The sequence below is a fragment of the Geotrypetes seraphini genome, chromosome 5, assembly GCF_902459505.1.
Source record: "Geotrypetes seraphini chromosome 5, aGeoSer1.1, whole genome shotgun sequence".
Lineage (NCBI taxonomy): Eukaryota > Metazoa > Chordata > Amphibia > Gymnophiona > Dermophiidae > Geotrypetes > Geotrypetes seraphini.
The window spans coordinates 159,274,789-159,289,949 of record NC_047088.1 but is presented as its reverse complement, the minus strand read 5'-3'; the positions used below and the strand labels follow the sequence as shown (position 1 = coordinate 159,289,949).

At 43.6% G+C, this 15,161-nt stretch overlaps 1 protein-coding gene and 1 long non-coding RNA gene across 2 annotated transcripts in view; one reads left to right on the top strand and one right to left on the bottom strand.

The window, feature by feature from the left end:
• The window catches only part of PTTG1IP (PTTG1 interacting protein), a 54,655-nt gene extending 39,953 nt beyond the window's left edge, over positions 1-14,702 (top strand). Inside the window, exon 7 of the mRNA XM_033945891.1 lies at positions 12,309-14,702. Within this exon, the coding sequence (XP_033801782.1) occupies positions 12,309-12,352 (44 nt within the window). The 3' untranslated portion in view covers positions 12,353-14,702. The remainder of the gene's footprint in view (positions 1-12,308) is intronic.
• Positions 793-8,276, bottom strand: LOC117361067. Its single transcript, XR_004539587.1, has 3 exons — positions 8,151-8,276; positions 6,879-6,882; positions 793-845 (listed from the first exon to the last, which is right to left on the bottom strand). It is a non-coding gene; the product is annotated as an uncharacterized LOC117361067 (long non-coding RNA).
• Positions 14,703-15,161: the final 459 nt, after the last annotated feature.

Here is a 15,161-nt window from a genome sequence, read left to right as displayed (position 1 = left end):
AAGATCAGCGAGGTCAGGGATTTTACTCCAGGTACTTTCTAGTTCCCAAAAAGACCGGAGACCTCAGACCTATATTAGATCTCAGAGATCTCAACAAATGTTTGGTCAAGGAGAAGTTCAAAATGCTCTCTCTTTCCACCCTCTACCTTCTTCTCTCTCAGGGCGACTGGCTATGCTCCCTCAATCTAAAAGAGGCTTACACACATATTCCTATCCATCTGACGTCCAGGCAATATCTACGCTTTCTCATCAATCAAAATCATTATCAGTACAAGGTGCTACCCTTCGGTCTGGCCTCCTCTCCCAGGGTATTCACCAAGTGTCTGATTGTGGTAGCGGCCTATCTCCGCTCTCACAATTTTCAAGTCTTCCCTTACTTGGACGACTGGCTGATCAAGGCTTATTCTCCTCAGGCTGTTCTGCTTGCCACCAACCAGACCATTCACTTCCTTCAACTGTTGGGTTTCGAAATCAATCTACCCAAGTCGCACCTCATTCCAACCCAGCGACTTCAATTCATTGGAGCCATTCTGGACACTGTTCTGATGAGGGCGTTTCTTCCATCCAACTGCCTTCAGACCATCCTTCATCTCTGTCGGCAGGTGTTTCAACAGATTACCATTTCTGCGAATCACATGATGGTGCTCTTGGGGCACATGGCTTCAACAGTACATGTCACCCCCTTCGCACGTCTCCACCTGCGTACTCCTCAATGGACCCTAGCGACCCAGTGGTCACAAGCGATGGATCCTTGCTCTCAACACATATCTGTGACCTCGTCTCTTCGACAGTCGCTTCTTTGGTGGTTGACATCTTCAAATCTATCCAGAGGTCTACTGTTTCATCTAGAAACATAGAAACATAGAAATTGACGGCAGAAAAGGGCCGCGGCCCATCAAGTCTGCCCATACCAATGACCCACTCCCTGACTTTTACTCCCCTAGAGATCCCACTGGATATCCCATTTTCTCTTAAAATCTGACACGTTGTTGGCCTCAATTACTTGCCGAGGTAGCTCGTTCCAATGATCGACCACCCTTTCGGTGAAGAAGTATTTCCTGGCATCACCAAGAAATTTCCCTCCCTTGACTTTCAGCGAGTGCCCTCTGGTGACCGAGGGCCCTGTAAGACAGAAGATATCATCCTTCACCTCTATACGTCCCGTAATATACTTAAAGGTCTCAATCATGTCTCCCCTCTCTCTTCGTTCCTCCAGTGAGTACATCCGCAGTTTTTTTAGCCTTTCTTCATACGTGAGATCCCTGAGCCCCAAGACCATCTTGGTAGCCGTTCGCTGAACCGACTCAATTCTCAGCACATCTTTCCGGTAGTGTGGTCTCCAGAATTGAACACAATACTCCAGATGAGGTCTTACCATGGATCTGTACAGCGGCATTATGACTTCAGGATTCCTGCTGACAAAACCCCTACGGATGCAGCCCAACATTTGTCTTGCCTTGGACGAAGCCTTCTCCACTTGATTGGCAGCCTTCATATCATCACTGATGATAACTCCTAGATCACGTTCCACCATGGTCCTGGTCAAGGTTTCACCATTTAGTGTATAAGTTCTGTGTGGATTTTTTTTTCCTAGGTGCATCACTTTACATTTTTTAGCATTGAAGCTTAACTGCCAAGTTGACGATCACTGTTCCAGCTGTCGTAGGTCTTGTGTCATATTGTCAGGCACACTGCTTTTACCTACTATGTTGCATAGTTTGGCATCATCGGCAAACAGTGATACTTTTCCTCTGAGCCCTTGGGTCATATCTCCTATGAATAAATTGAATAGAAACCCTAACCCCAGTACCGTCTCTCTACTGCAATGCCAGATCTGCATGCAACAAAACCCAAATCCTGAAGGACCTTCTTGAAGATCTTAACCCTGGATTCCTATTCATCACGGAGTCATGGATCACAAAAGACGACATATTCTCTCAAAACGAACTTTGTTCTCACGGTTACCAAGGCCTCTTCTCCCCCAGAACTAATCGAAAAGGAGGTGGCCTGGCACTCCTTCACAAATCATTCTTCGACGTCCAATTGCTAGAAAAGGGCAGCCACGCCTCCCTAGAATACATGCTAGCCTCTGTCAATGATGAACTCCATCCTCACCCACTGGGCATCCTTCTACTATACCGCCCTCCCTCCCCTTGGAATAAATCCTCTGATCTCGTCCTTGAGACCATCACTAACGCATTCCTCAAATTTCAAAGACTACTAATCATTGGAGATATTAACCTTCACATAAACGACACCACCAACAAGGATGTTATCGATTTCAATAATTTCCTCAACTCTCTAGGCTTCCCCCCCCCCCGGCTCTCTTCCCAACCCATGAAAAGGGGCATACGTTAGACCTTATCACCTTCCTCGACCTCACCGATTACAAAACCTCGGTGGACGACACTCGCTGGGAACCTGTCCCTTGGTCCGACCATTTCCTAGGAGCTTTCTGCCTCCCCATCTTCATGTCATACCTCGAACCACCACCACGCACCCCCAATCCCATTACCTTCCGAAAAAAATTACGAGCGACCTGTTCTGGAACAAATTCCTCAACCTATTTTCCATCACTCCCAATCCTCCAAGCCCTGAATCCAACTGGCTCAACTGGATCACCCTCTCTGAAACCACCTACCGCTCCCTTGCTCCACTATCAACTAAAACCGTCTCCTACTCCCGCAAGGCTCCCTGGTACCTTCCATACCACAGACATCTGAAACAGAAATGTCGAATACTGGAAAGAAAATGGAAAAAATCTAAATCCACCACCGACAGACAGTCCTGGAGGGAGAACATCAAGTTCTATAATACTGAATTAAAAAAATCAAGAAAGAACTACTATGGCAATAAAATCTCCAGATCCAACAACCAAAGTAATACACTGTTCAACATTTGGCGTTCCATATCCTCCAAACATGATTCCGCCACACCCCTCTCCTCTCCATCTGCTGATGAACTAGCAAAATTCTTCAATGAGAAAGTCACCACCTTACGATGCTCCTTCCCTCCAACACCCTCTTATAACTCCCTTGTGCTCGCCGCCCCCAACCCCAATCTAACCGATGCCAACCATATCCCAGCCGATAGATCCTGGACCACCTTCGATCTCGTCTCCGATTCCCAGGTTTCCAAACTCTGCCTCAAGTTAAAAGCCTGCAACTGCACCTTGGATCCTTTCCCCTCCTACTTATACGAAAATATTCCCACACAAGCCATCTCATCTCTCACCAAACTTATAAATTCTGCTTTACTCTCAGGCCTATTTTCTGCAGAAATGGGAGTCATTGCCTTATCCCCTCTTTTGAAAAAAGCCGATCTAAACCCCTCCACACCGTCCAGCTATCGCCCAATAGCTAACATCCCTCTCCTGACCAAGATGCTGGAGTCCATCATAGCCACCCAACTCTCATCCTATCTTGAGAGATTCTCCATTCTACTACCCTACCAACATGGCTTCAGACCCAACTTTAGCACTGAATCCCTTTTGGCCTCTTTAATTTCAAAAGTCCAACATCTTCACTCTTGCAACAAGTTCGCTGTCCTTCTTCAATTTGATCTTTCCGCAGCCTTCGACATTGTCCATCATGACATACTAATCCTTCAACTTTCTGAAATTGGCATAAACTCCACAGTCTTAGATTGGTTCTCAAAATTCCTACGTTCTCGCTCCTACTTCGTTAACATGAACGGTATCTCATCCTCCCCTTGGAAACCGATTTGCGGGGTTCCTCAGGGTTCACCTCTATCCCCGATTCTTTTCAACGTTTATATGTCCTCTCTGAAACTCCTCAAACTTTCCCCCTTCGAGACACTCTACACCTACGCCGACGACATTCTAGTCCTCCTCGAGACCGACTCCAACCTCACCAACCTCTCCGACAACATCTCTTCTTGTATAACGAACCTCCAATCCTGGGCTCTCACCGTTCAAATGAAACTCAATGAGACCAAAACAAAACTCCTTTGGCTAGGCCCAAAATTAGATCAGCTGCCCACCCTCATCCCACTATCCTCAGGCACCAACCTGCCGCTTGAACACTCAAGCAAAGTTCTGGGAATCATCTTGGACTCTACACTGTCCTTCAACGATCACCTCAACTCCTTAGTAAAAAAATGCTTTTTTCAACCTTCACATGCTAAGAAAAGTCAGATCCTGCTTCCACCAACAACACTTCGCTATCCTCGTTCAATCCATTATTCTTTCTAGACTGGATTACTGCAACTCCATCTACCTAAGCCTAACAAAGAAAAGTCTTCTCAGACTCCAGCGGATTCAGAATACCGCGGCTAAATTAATTTTCGCAAAAAGCAAATTTGACCACGTCTCCCCGCTTCTATCTAAGCTTCACTGGCTCCCAGTTTTCCTCAGGGTCCACTACAAATGCGCCTGCCTAACCTTCAAGTCATTACACGGTATCCTTCCTCCCCTGTTTCCACTATCCTGGCTCTCCGCAAATCCCAACTCCACCAGATCCTCTCAGAAATTCATACTATCATTCCCCTCTTTAAAAGGCATTTCCCATACAGGTAAACTTGGAACATCCCTCCTCTTCAAGATCACCGAGCTGTGGAACAGCTTATCCGCCCCTCTCCGGAGCGCGACCTCCCTCCAACACTTCAGAAAACATTTGAAAACTTGGCTTTTCTCCAAAATGTAACCACTCCCCCCCTCTCCTCTACACTTAATCCCTTCTCTCTCCTCTTATTGCCAAGCTCCTCTTCTTCCCATTGTAACTCCTTTCTTTTGTAATTCCTGTAAACCGTGTCGAGCTCTACTTCTGTGGAGATGATGCGGTATACAAACTTAAGGTTTAGTTTAGTTTAGTTTAGTTTAGAATCGGCCCTAAGACGGAACCCTGTGGTACTCCACTCGTCACGGCTGACGTTTTGGAGGGGGTACCGTTTACCATCACCCTTTGAAGTCTACCGCTTAGCCAATCCTTAACCCATGTAGTGAGTGTATCCCCTAATCCCATCGATTTTAGTTTGTTCAACAGCCTACGGTGTGGGACGCTATCAAAAGCTTTGCTGAAGTCCAAATATATCACATCCAGGGACTCCCCGGCATCCAGATGACTAGTCACCCAGTCAAAGAAGTCAATCAGATTTGATTGGCAGGACCTTCCCCTGGTAAATCCGTGTTGGTGTGGATCACGTAGATTTTCTTCGTCTAGAATTTTGTCGAGTTTCTGTTTGATCAGTGTTTCCATGAGTTTGCACACTATGGATGTGAGACTCACCGGTCTGTAATTTTCTGTTTCTGTTCTGCAGCCTTTTTTGTGTAGTGGAATTACGTTAGCCGTTTTCCAGTCCAGGGGTACTCTTCCCGTGCGCATGGAAAGATTGAAGAGCACTGATAGTGGTTCAGCCAGAACATCACACAGCTCTCTGAGCACCCTGGGGTGTAGATTGTCTGGTCCCATGGCTTTGTCTACTTTGAGTCTTGAAAGTTCGTAGTAGACGCTACTGGGCGTAAACTCGAAATCCTGAAACAGGTCATTTTGGCTGTCTTTTGTCTGTAGTTGTGGACCAGCTCCCGGCGCTTCACAGGTGAATACTGAGCAGAAGTATTCGTTTAGTAGTTCTGCCTTGGTAGAATCAGATTCTGCAAAGTTTCCGTCTGATTGCCTGAGGCGTTCTATCCCATCTTTGTTTCTCTTCCTGTCGCTAATGTACCTGAAAAAGGATTTATCCCCTTTTTTAATGTTCCATGCTAGATCTTCTTCTGTTTGGAGCTTAGCCTCTCTGACTGCTTTTTTGACAGCTTTAGATTTGAACAGATAGTCTTCTTTTGCCTCCCTCTTCCCAAGATGTTTGTAGGTGATAAATGCTTCTTTTTTCTTTTTAATGAGTTCCGAAATTTCCTTGTTGACCATTGTGGTCTTTTGTTTCTCCGGCGTTTGCTTACTGTATTTATGTAGCGGTTAGTTGCCTCGTTCAGTATGGATTTCAGATTTGACCACATAGTTTCCGGATTGTCGGTTTCTGCATGGTTATGCAGCTCTCGATGGACAAAGTCTCCCATATTGTCGAAGTCTGCGCCCCTAAAGTTGAGGACCCTCGTCGCTGTGTTTGATTTAGAGAAGCCTTTCCTGAGGTTGAGCCATACCATGTTATGGTCAGTGGTGGCCAGCGTGTCCTCTACTAATACCTCCGAGACACTGTCTCCGTTGGTGAGTACCAGGTCCAGTATTGCCTGTTCCCTTGTGGGTTCTAATACCATTTGTTTTAGTTGCGCACCCTTGATGGAGGTTAATATTCTTCTGCTACCACACGTAGTTGCTGAGAGTGTGTTCCAATCTGCATCTGGCATGTTGAAGTCCCCCAACAGTACTGTGTCGCCACGCAAAGTGATGTTCTCTATGTCTTCTATCAATTCCTTGTCTTTGTCTTCCTTTTGTCTTGGAGGCCTGTATACCACACCGAGGTAAAGGCATTTTTCATTCCCTCTGGCCAGGTTCACCCAGAGTGATTCCCCTGTGTATCTAACCTCTGTGATTCTGGTGGTTATGATATTATCCTTAGTGTATAGTGCTACCCCCCCTCCTAACTTGCCCTCTCTGTCCCGACGAAGTAGTTTGTAGCCTGGTATAACCATATCCCATCCATGCGAGTCTGTGAACCAGGTCTCGGATATCGCTACTACGTCAAGGTCAGCATTCCTTATCTCTGTTTCTAGTTCCAGGATTTTGTTGCCCAAGCTGTATGCGTTAACATACATAGCTCTCCAAACTCCTGTCCCTGTTAGTATGGCTCCTATTTTTTTGTGTATACTATGGGTACTTACCCTAGGCTCAGAAGTGTGGGTGCTATTTGCTTCCTCAGGGTGGATCCTTGCTTTTCTGGAATGTGTGTATGTACCCTCCCCCAACTTACCTAGTTTAAAGCCTTCCGAAGTAGTCGTGCTAGTCGATGTCCAAATACTTTCTTGCCTTTCTTGGTCAGGTGTAGTCCGTCAGATCCCTGTAGTCCTTGTAGCGCCTCTCCGTGGTCTAGGAATCCAAAGTTCATCTCCAAACACCATTTGCGAAGCCACTCGTTGGTCCAATGGATACGCTCTTCCCTGTCTCTGCCTTTGCCTCTTACTGGGAGAATTGATGAGAAGACCACCTGTGCTCCTGTCTGCTTCAGCTTCTTTCCCAGGGCTTCGAAGTCTTTAGGGATGCTGTCTGATGTGCTCCTGGCAGTATCGTTGGTACCTACATGAATAAGAAACATAGGGAAATGGTCAGTAGGTTTCAGAAGTTTGTCTAGACTGGTGGTGATGTCTCTGATCCTGGCTCCAGGGAGACAGCAGACCTCCCTTGATTGCAAATCTGGTCTGCAAATTGGCCCTTCGGTGCCTCTTAGCATGGAGTCCCCGATGACCACCACTCTACGCTCCTTCCTAGGGGGTTGATCAGCGATTACTATAGCCGATGTTCTGTGTTTGGAATTCTCCTGAGCCCCTTCTGTTTCATCCTCGACAGTTCCTTCTTGAAGGACATGAAATCTGTTCTTCAGGGAGAGTTGTGGGGTTGGTGTAGAATTGCCCTGTTTGAGAGAAAAAGAAGAAGAAAGTGAGAATGGGGGGGGGTTTCTTCGCCTGCCAGTAGAGGAGGTTACCAGCTGCCAGGGACCGGCATCTCCAATCATTTCCTGTATTCCAATCGTAGAATTTAGAGCCGTAGGTTTGGAAGTGCCAAGAATGGACTTGTCGTGGGTTCGTTCTGTGATGTGAGACAATTCCTGGATGGCATCGTCGATGAAGGCCTCGTCCTCCCTGATGCACCTCAAGCGTTTCACCTCCTCCCTGAGGCTCTGCAGTTCCTGCATGATATCCTCGTCTACTTCTACCTGTCTCATCTCCTCTGTCTGCGTAGAGACTGTAGCATACCGTGGGAGGGGGATGGCCTCGGTCAGCACTGAGACATCTGTCCTCCGCTCAGTGGCACTTTCTTCCTTCTGTGTAGAGTCCTTGGCCATCCCCTGGGTCTCTCCAGATACTGGAGTGTTGAACTTGATAGTAGTCTTGGCGCTCCGTGTTCTCCCTGCCATTTCCAAGTGTGAAAGTTTAAATGTTAAAAATAGAAATTTAAGGGATAAAAGTAGTGAGTATGTGAGAAAAGTGTCTGAGATTAAGACAGTGTCTGAATGTCCTCTACCTCCTCATCATCTCGTGACCACCACAGACGCATCCCCTTATGCCTGGGGAGCTCACTTGAACGAATTCCAAACTCAGGGGTTTTGGACTGCCCAGGAAAAGAAACACCACATCAATTTCCTGGAACTCCGAGCAATGTTTTATGCCCTCAAGGCATTTCAGCATCTTCTCTTTCCTCAAGTACTACTCATTTGCACAGACAATCAAGTTGCAATGTACTACATCAACAAACAGGGAGGGACGGGCTCTCGCCTGTTGTGTCAGGAAGCCTAACGGATTTGGTCTTGGGCGACAGCTCGTCATTTATTCCTGAAGGCTGTCTACATTCAAGGGGAGCAGAATTCCTTAGCAGACAATCTCAGCAGACTTCTCCAACCTCACGAATGGACTCTCGACCCCTTGACTCTCCAGTCCATTTTCGCTCAATGGGGCACTCCTCAGGTGGACCTTTTTGCAGCTCCTCACAATCATCAGCTGCCCCTGTTTTGCTCCAGACTCTACTCTCCTCACCGTCTGGCACCCGATGCATTTCTCCTGGATTGGACCAATCTCTTCCTATATGCATTTCCTCCTCTACCGCTCATGCTGCGGACATTGTTCAAGCTCAAGAGGGAACAAGCCACCATGATTCTCATCGCTCCATGGTGGCCCAGGCAACATTGGTTCTCCCTTCTACTTCAACTCAGTTCCAGGGAACCCATACTTCTTCCACTGTTTCCTTCTTTACTTACTCAGCATCAGCAGACCCTACTGCATCCCAACTTACAGTCTCTGCACCTGACAGCTTGGTATCTCTCGGGCTGACTTCGGCTCACTCATTCCTTTCTCAGCTTGTCCGTTCTATCATTGATGCTTCCAGGAAACCGGCCACACTTCAGTGTTATCAACAGAAGTGGTCTCGGTTTTCTTCCTGGTGCCTCTTACATCACCATAATCCCATGTCTCTAGCAGTGGGACTGGTGTTGGACTATCTTCTTTCCTTGTCTGACTCTGGTCTTAAATCTACTTCTATCAGAGTTCATCTTAGTGCCATTGCTGCCTTTCATGAGCCAGTTCATGGAAAACCCCTCTCGGCTCATCCTTTGGTTTCTAGGTTCATGAGGGGCCTTTTCAACGTGAAACCACCTCTCAAGCCCCCTCCTGTGATCTGGGATCTCAATGTGGTTTTTTCTACTTTAATGAAGCCTCCTTTTGAACCTTTGGCCACAGCACATTTCAAATTTCTTACTTGGAAAGTGGTCTTCCTTATAGCTCTCACTTCTGCTAGGAGGGTCAGTGAGTTGCATGCACTTGTGGCCGATCCACCTTTCACTGTTTTTCACCATGATAAGGTGGTTCTCCGTACACATCCAAAGTTTCTCCCTAAGGTTGTGTCTGACTTTCATTTTAATCAGTCCATTGTCCTACCTGAATTTTTTCCGAAGCCTCATTCTCATCCAGGTGAACAGGCTTTGCATACCTTGGACTGTAAACGTGCTTTGGCTTACTATCTTGAACGCACTAAACCTCACAGATCATCTCCTCAACTGTTTTTGTCCTTTGATCCTAACAAGTTGGGTCATCCTGTATCTAAACGCACCCTATCCAATTGGCTTGCTGCTTGTGTTTCATTCTGTTATGCTCAGTCGGGCCTGACACTGGAAGGTTCTGTCACGGGCCACAAAGTATGGCAGCGTCTGTAGCTTTCCTCCGTTCCACTTCCATTGAGGCTGCTACTTGGTCCTCAGTTCATACTTTTACATCTCACTATTGTCTGGATGCATTCTCCAGACGGGATGGACGCTTCGGCCAATCTGTTTTACAAAATTTATTTTCCTAATGGCCAACCTTCCCTCCATCCCTCTTTTTGTTAGCTTGGAGGTCACCCATCAGTCAAGAATATGCTGCCTGCTTGTCCTGGGATAAAGCACAGTTACTTACCGTAACAGATGTTATCCAGGGACAGCAGGCAGATATTCTTGCGTCCCACCCACCTCCCCGGGTTGGCTTCTTAGCTGGCTTATCTTAACTGGGGACCGCGCGCCTCTGTCGGGCGGGAAGGCACTCGCGCACGCACGGTGTGGCCTAGCTAGAACTTTCTAAGTTCTTAGAGTGCAATCACTCTAAAATTGTCCGTACCGGGGCTCCGTCGGTGCCGTCACCCATCAGTCAAGAATATCTGCCTGCTGTCCCTGGATAACACCTGTTACGGTAAGTAACTGTGCTATCTGGACAACTTGTGATTTTGCCTTGGCTCCACCTCAGCATTATCTGAATAGTGCCAGGGAAGTCTGCTAAGATTTTCAGAGGTATTATCTTGATAATGCCACTGAAAATCAGTGATTGGCTAACATATATGAGTGGTCATATATGTCGGTGTAAAGCTTGCTAAGGGATAATAAACCTTGAAAAAACCTTCTGTGGGTGAAACATGTTGGTTCCTATTTCCCTCAAAAGAAGACCACAATTAAAAGCTAAGTACCCTTGGAACATGCTAGAAGGGTTGTTAAATAAAAATTTTAAAATAAAGTTTGTGAGTAAAAATTGATAACGGCTCCAGTAAGGAGGTAGTACATAAAGCCTAGGGCTTTGAAAGCTTTTGAGCCCAGGTGGTACTTCTGAGGAGCTAGGGATTATACATTAAAGGTGAGGAGTTTGAGGTATATATTGAGCTTGATATATATCGTGGTGAATTTGATTGGTGATCCTCACAAGAACATTTATATATAAAAATTGAGTGCCTCTTGGATAAAGCTTTTAAATACAAGCATATATTGTACATGTCATTTCAGAAAAGCACCTTTAAAACCAAAGTTCTTTTCTCTGAAATCACCCATCATCTAACAGAAATTATAGACTTTGCCCATGTTCTGTTAACTGAAGAAAACTCTTCTATTTTACTTTATATGCTTTTATCTGGAAAAATTTCCATTACCCAGCATATCCATTATTGGAAAAAATTAATTAGATCAAGCCTAGTGCTATCTATCCTGCGTAAAAAGGGTAGTTCTGTAACCATGCGTTATGCATGTAAATGTTAATACTAGTACTTAGGTGTGTAAATATTAGTATGGTGCCTAAGAGCAATTAACATAAAAGGGGTAGAGCATGTGTGGAACATAGGCATTGCCCCTACTTAAGCATGTAACTTATCTGTTGCATTTAAGGTGTACACATACACTTACACCAGCTTTCTCTGGAGACAAGCAGGGGGTATGCAGGCACACTTGTAGTTGAAGTCCGCTGGTGAAGCCTATGTGCCGGAGCTCTCCTCTAGCTTAGTAAACTTTACGCTTACTGGGCATGTACGGAGTCAGTACTCCCACTGCCCCCTCCCTGAGAACTGAAGGCAGCCAGCCATTCAGGGAGCAGCACGGGGCCAGGCTGGAGCACAAAAAGCTTGCTCCTACCTTGTGTGCCGCTGGCTCTGACATAATGAGGCAGCCGTCCAGTAAGGGAGGGGCAGGAGCATGGAAAGCTCGCTCCTGCCAATACACCGCTGGACCACCAGGATTTAAGGGGGATTTAAAAAGGTACCGGGGGGGGGGGGGGTTGCAATTTTAAAAAGGTATGACAGGGAGGGATTGGAGTGGGGTAAAAAATTGTCTGTGCATCTTATAGCATGAATATAACATTTCCACCCACTTTTGGGGGGGGGGGGGAAAGTGTGTCTTATGGAGCGAAAAAATACAGTAATTTTTTATGTAAAGGAAAGTTATGATTATGTTAATAGATGCTAAATGTTAGAAAAATGTTAATTAAACTGGTATGACTATGTCAAAATTATAGTATACAATAAGTGCAGTTAGGCTTATTCAATTTTCTATACCGTTTTCCCAAGGGATCTCAGAACAGTTTACATGAATTTATTCAGGTACTCAAGCATTTTCCTTGTCTGTCCAGGTGGGCTCACAATCTATCTAATGTTCCTGAAGCAATGGTGGAATTAAGTGACTTGCCCAGTATAGTTTTGAGCCCATAATCTCAGGGTGCTGGTACTGATTCTGTAGCTTTCACCACTGCACCACACTTTAGTAATTTATAATTAGTTTGTATATTTTGATTTCCAGTTCTGCTTGGTAAGAAACTTGGAGTTTAGATAAAGTATAACATAAGACCTCTAATGTTTAAAAATTATATTACTTGAATAGTAACTTTTTTTCTTTGTGTTTTTTTTCAGGATTATTTAAAGGGGATAATGCCTATACGAAATTTGAAAACTAATATTCAGATCTATGCAGACCACTAAGAAATCTGAGAGCCCATATCGGACAAATGAAATGTTGCAACATTACGGATTTATCTACGTTCAGACTCCTAGAAAATCTAGTTACTGATTAACTTTGAAATCATCTCTTTAAAAAAATTATTAAAATATACGTACATACATGGAGTTTACACCTTAATAAAAAGTCTTAAATGGGTAGTATAACATGGAGTTATTCCAAATAAATATGTTTGTATTAGTACTAACAAGTATAACTTCTGAACATTTGTTTGTGTGCAAGTCAATAGCATGCATTTACATCTCATCTATGTACTTTTGTACTTTTATTGCATGTGTTTTTCTTTGCCTTTCAAGTTTTCCACATCAACTAGCCATATATCACTAGCCTTATTACATCTCCACCTGGGAAAGCAAAAACATAATCATTCCTCCCAGAACTGAATATATATAAATATGGTGGTTCTGGTTACAAAGAGCTGTTATCACTACAGTGAAAATTCTGTTACCAAAGTATAATTGGAGCTGTAGTGCATGTTCCTTGGTTTTCAGTGCCATTGAATTTTGAAAGGCTGATTTTGAAAGGCTGTTAAGCCATCTAACTTCTTGGGGACATGATCCAGACTAGTGTTAGCATTTTTTTGTAAGATATGCAGCTTTTTTGAGCACTCTCTCTTAATACACATCTGATTTGTTAAAATGTAATAGTTTGTACAAAAGTTCTTATTAACTATTTTATCATAATCAATATAGATTTTTGGAGTTTGTCTGAGACTGCCAGTAAAAAATCTGAAAGAACTCTGTCCCTTCATAGTTTTTTTTTATGAAGCAAAGAGAACAAATATTGTAGTAACTACTTTTACAATGCATTTTTGATGACCTGTTTTTGATTTGCTTTTTTAACAAACATGAATTATTTTTTTTCCAGTTTATAAAACATGCCTTATTTGAAACTGTATATGACTAAACCATAGCTGGAACAGTGTATAATTTTTTATGTACTGTACGTGTTTGTCTCCTGGCATACAGACTTGAGCTTATTGAAACTTGAGTTAACTGTGCTTAAATCTTATGTCTTTAGGGGCTTTGAAGTGTCCAGCTAATTAATGCCCCTTTTTATTAAGCCAGGTTAGGGTTTTTATCACAGGCTGCAGCGGTAAAAAGCAACAAAGCTCATAAAATTCTTATGAGCAACGGAGTTATTATTGCCATGGCCTGCGATAAAAAAAACATAATGCAGCTTCATAACAAGGGGGGGAGTGGGTTAAACTATTAATATTGTGTTAAATGGTCAGTTCCAAAAATTGTAATTTGAAAAATCAAAATCTCTCTAGCATTCTGGAGGCAGTCTTCTTTATTTAAAAAAGGGTAACTCAGGCAATGTATGGTATTTCATCATTCATTTAAATTTCTCTGCTCAGGACTATCATGCAAATAAAAGCATGAAATGGACTACCTTAATATCCAGCATGACCAAGAATTTTACCATGATAAATATCAAGATTTTGTTTATTGCACTCAAGTTTTTCATATTGTTCATTTGCTGGGAATTCATTTCTCCATGATAGAATCTGTAATATAAAATGTTAGTATACATTTCCCATACACATTTTTACAAAAATTTTTATAATGCTTTTTCAAATGTAGAATTATTGCTAAAGGTATTTTTAAAACAAAATGGCTTTAGGTTATGGTGTGTGAAGACTTCTGAACTCATATTTTATTACTCTACAATTTTTGTTACCTCTGGATAGGTAGGACTCCATTTACAAAGCCGCGGTAGCAATTCTCCTGTGCCGTATGCAGTGAAGCCCATAGAAACTGAATGAGCTTTGCTACATTTGCTGCAGGGGAATTACTACTGCGGCTTTGTAAAAGGGGCCCTTAGAGTAAGCAGCAGTATCTCAGGATTCAAAATAGAATGATAATGTTGAATCTGTAAACAGTTGGTTACCAAAGAAAAGCCTTGCTGTCACTGGTTAAAAAACTGCATTAATTATGCTTGATAAGGTTTTCTTAGTACTACATGTATATATAACAAAATGTAGTACTGAGAACACAAGCTCTATATAACAATGTGTAACATTTGCAATGAATTATCTGAGTGTATACATTTTCATGCATTGGAATGTTATCTTTTGCAACTGTGAACTTGCTGCATTCCTTTCAGCTGTCATTACTTGCAATAATACATGTATCTGCAATAGCGCTTGCTAATAAACAGGTGTGACCAATAACCCTACAATGTATATTATTTTCAGGATGATCTGTTTATTCTTTCTTTGTAAAAATTATTTGCTAATGCAAAACATATGTTTGAAAAATAAATTGGAAGCTTTTCTATCTCAACAGTGAAATTGGGGAGTTATTTGTGACCTGTGGGAAGGAAGGAGGAGGAGGAGGAGAAGTCATCGACCTTACAGAAGTATGCACACAAAAACACAAGGGAGGTGAAATCAAAAGCTTTCCAATCAATAGCAAAATTTATTCTGATACATCTCTGGAGTCCATACGTATGGTGATGAATCCATTCTTGTGAACTGGACTTGCAGAAGTGTGAATGCTTACAACTTTGAGCACCTCCCACATACAGTAGAGGTGGGGCACAGTGCCCCCTTCCAGTTATTCTACAAAGAAACTGTACAGAGGTGTTTCTGATCTGCTGTGCTTAGCTAATGTCTGCTTCTCGATTAAGCAATGATTAATAAGCAGGGTGGAGAGGTTATTACATGATTATGTAATAAGGACACAAGATGTGGACTTGAACTGATATCTAAGAACATAAGAATTGCTGCTGCTGGGTCAGAC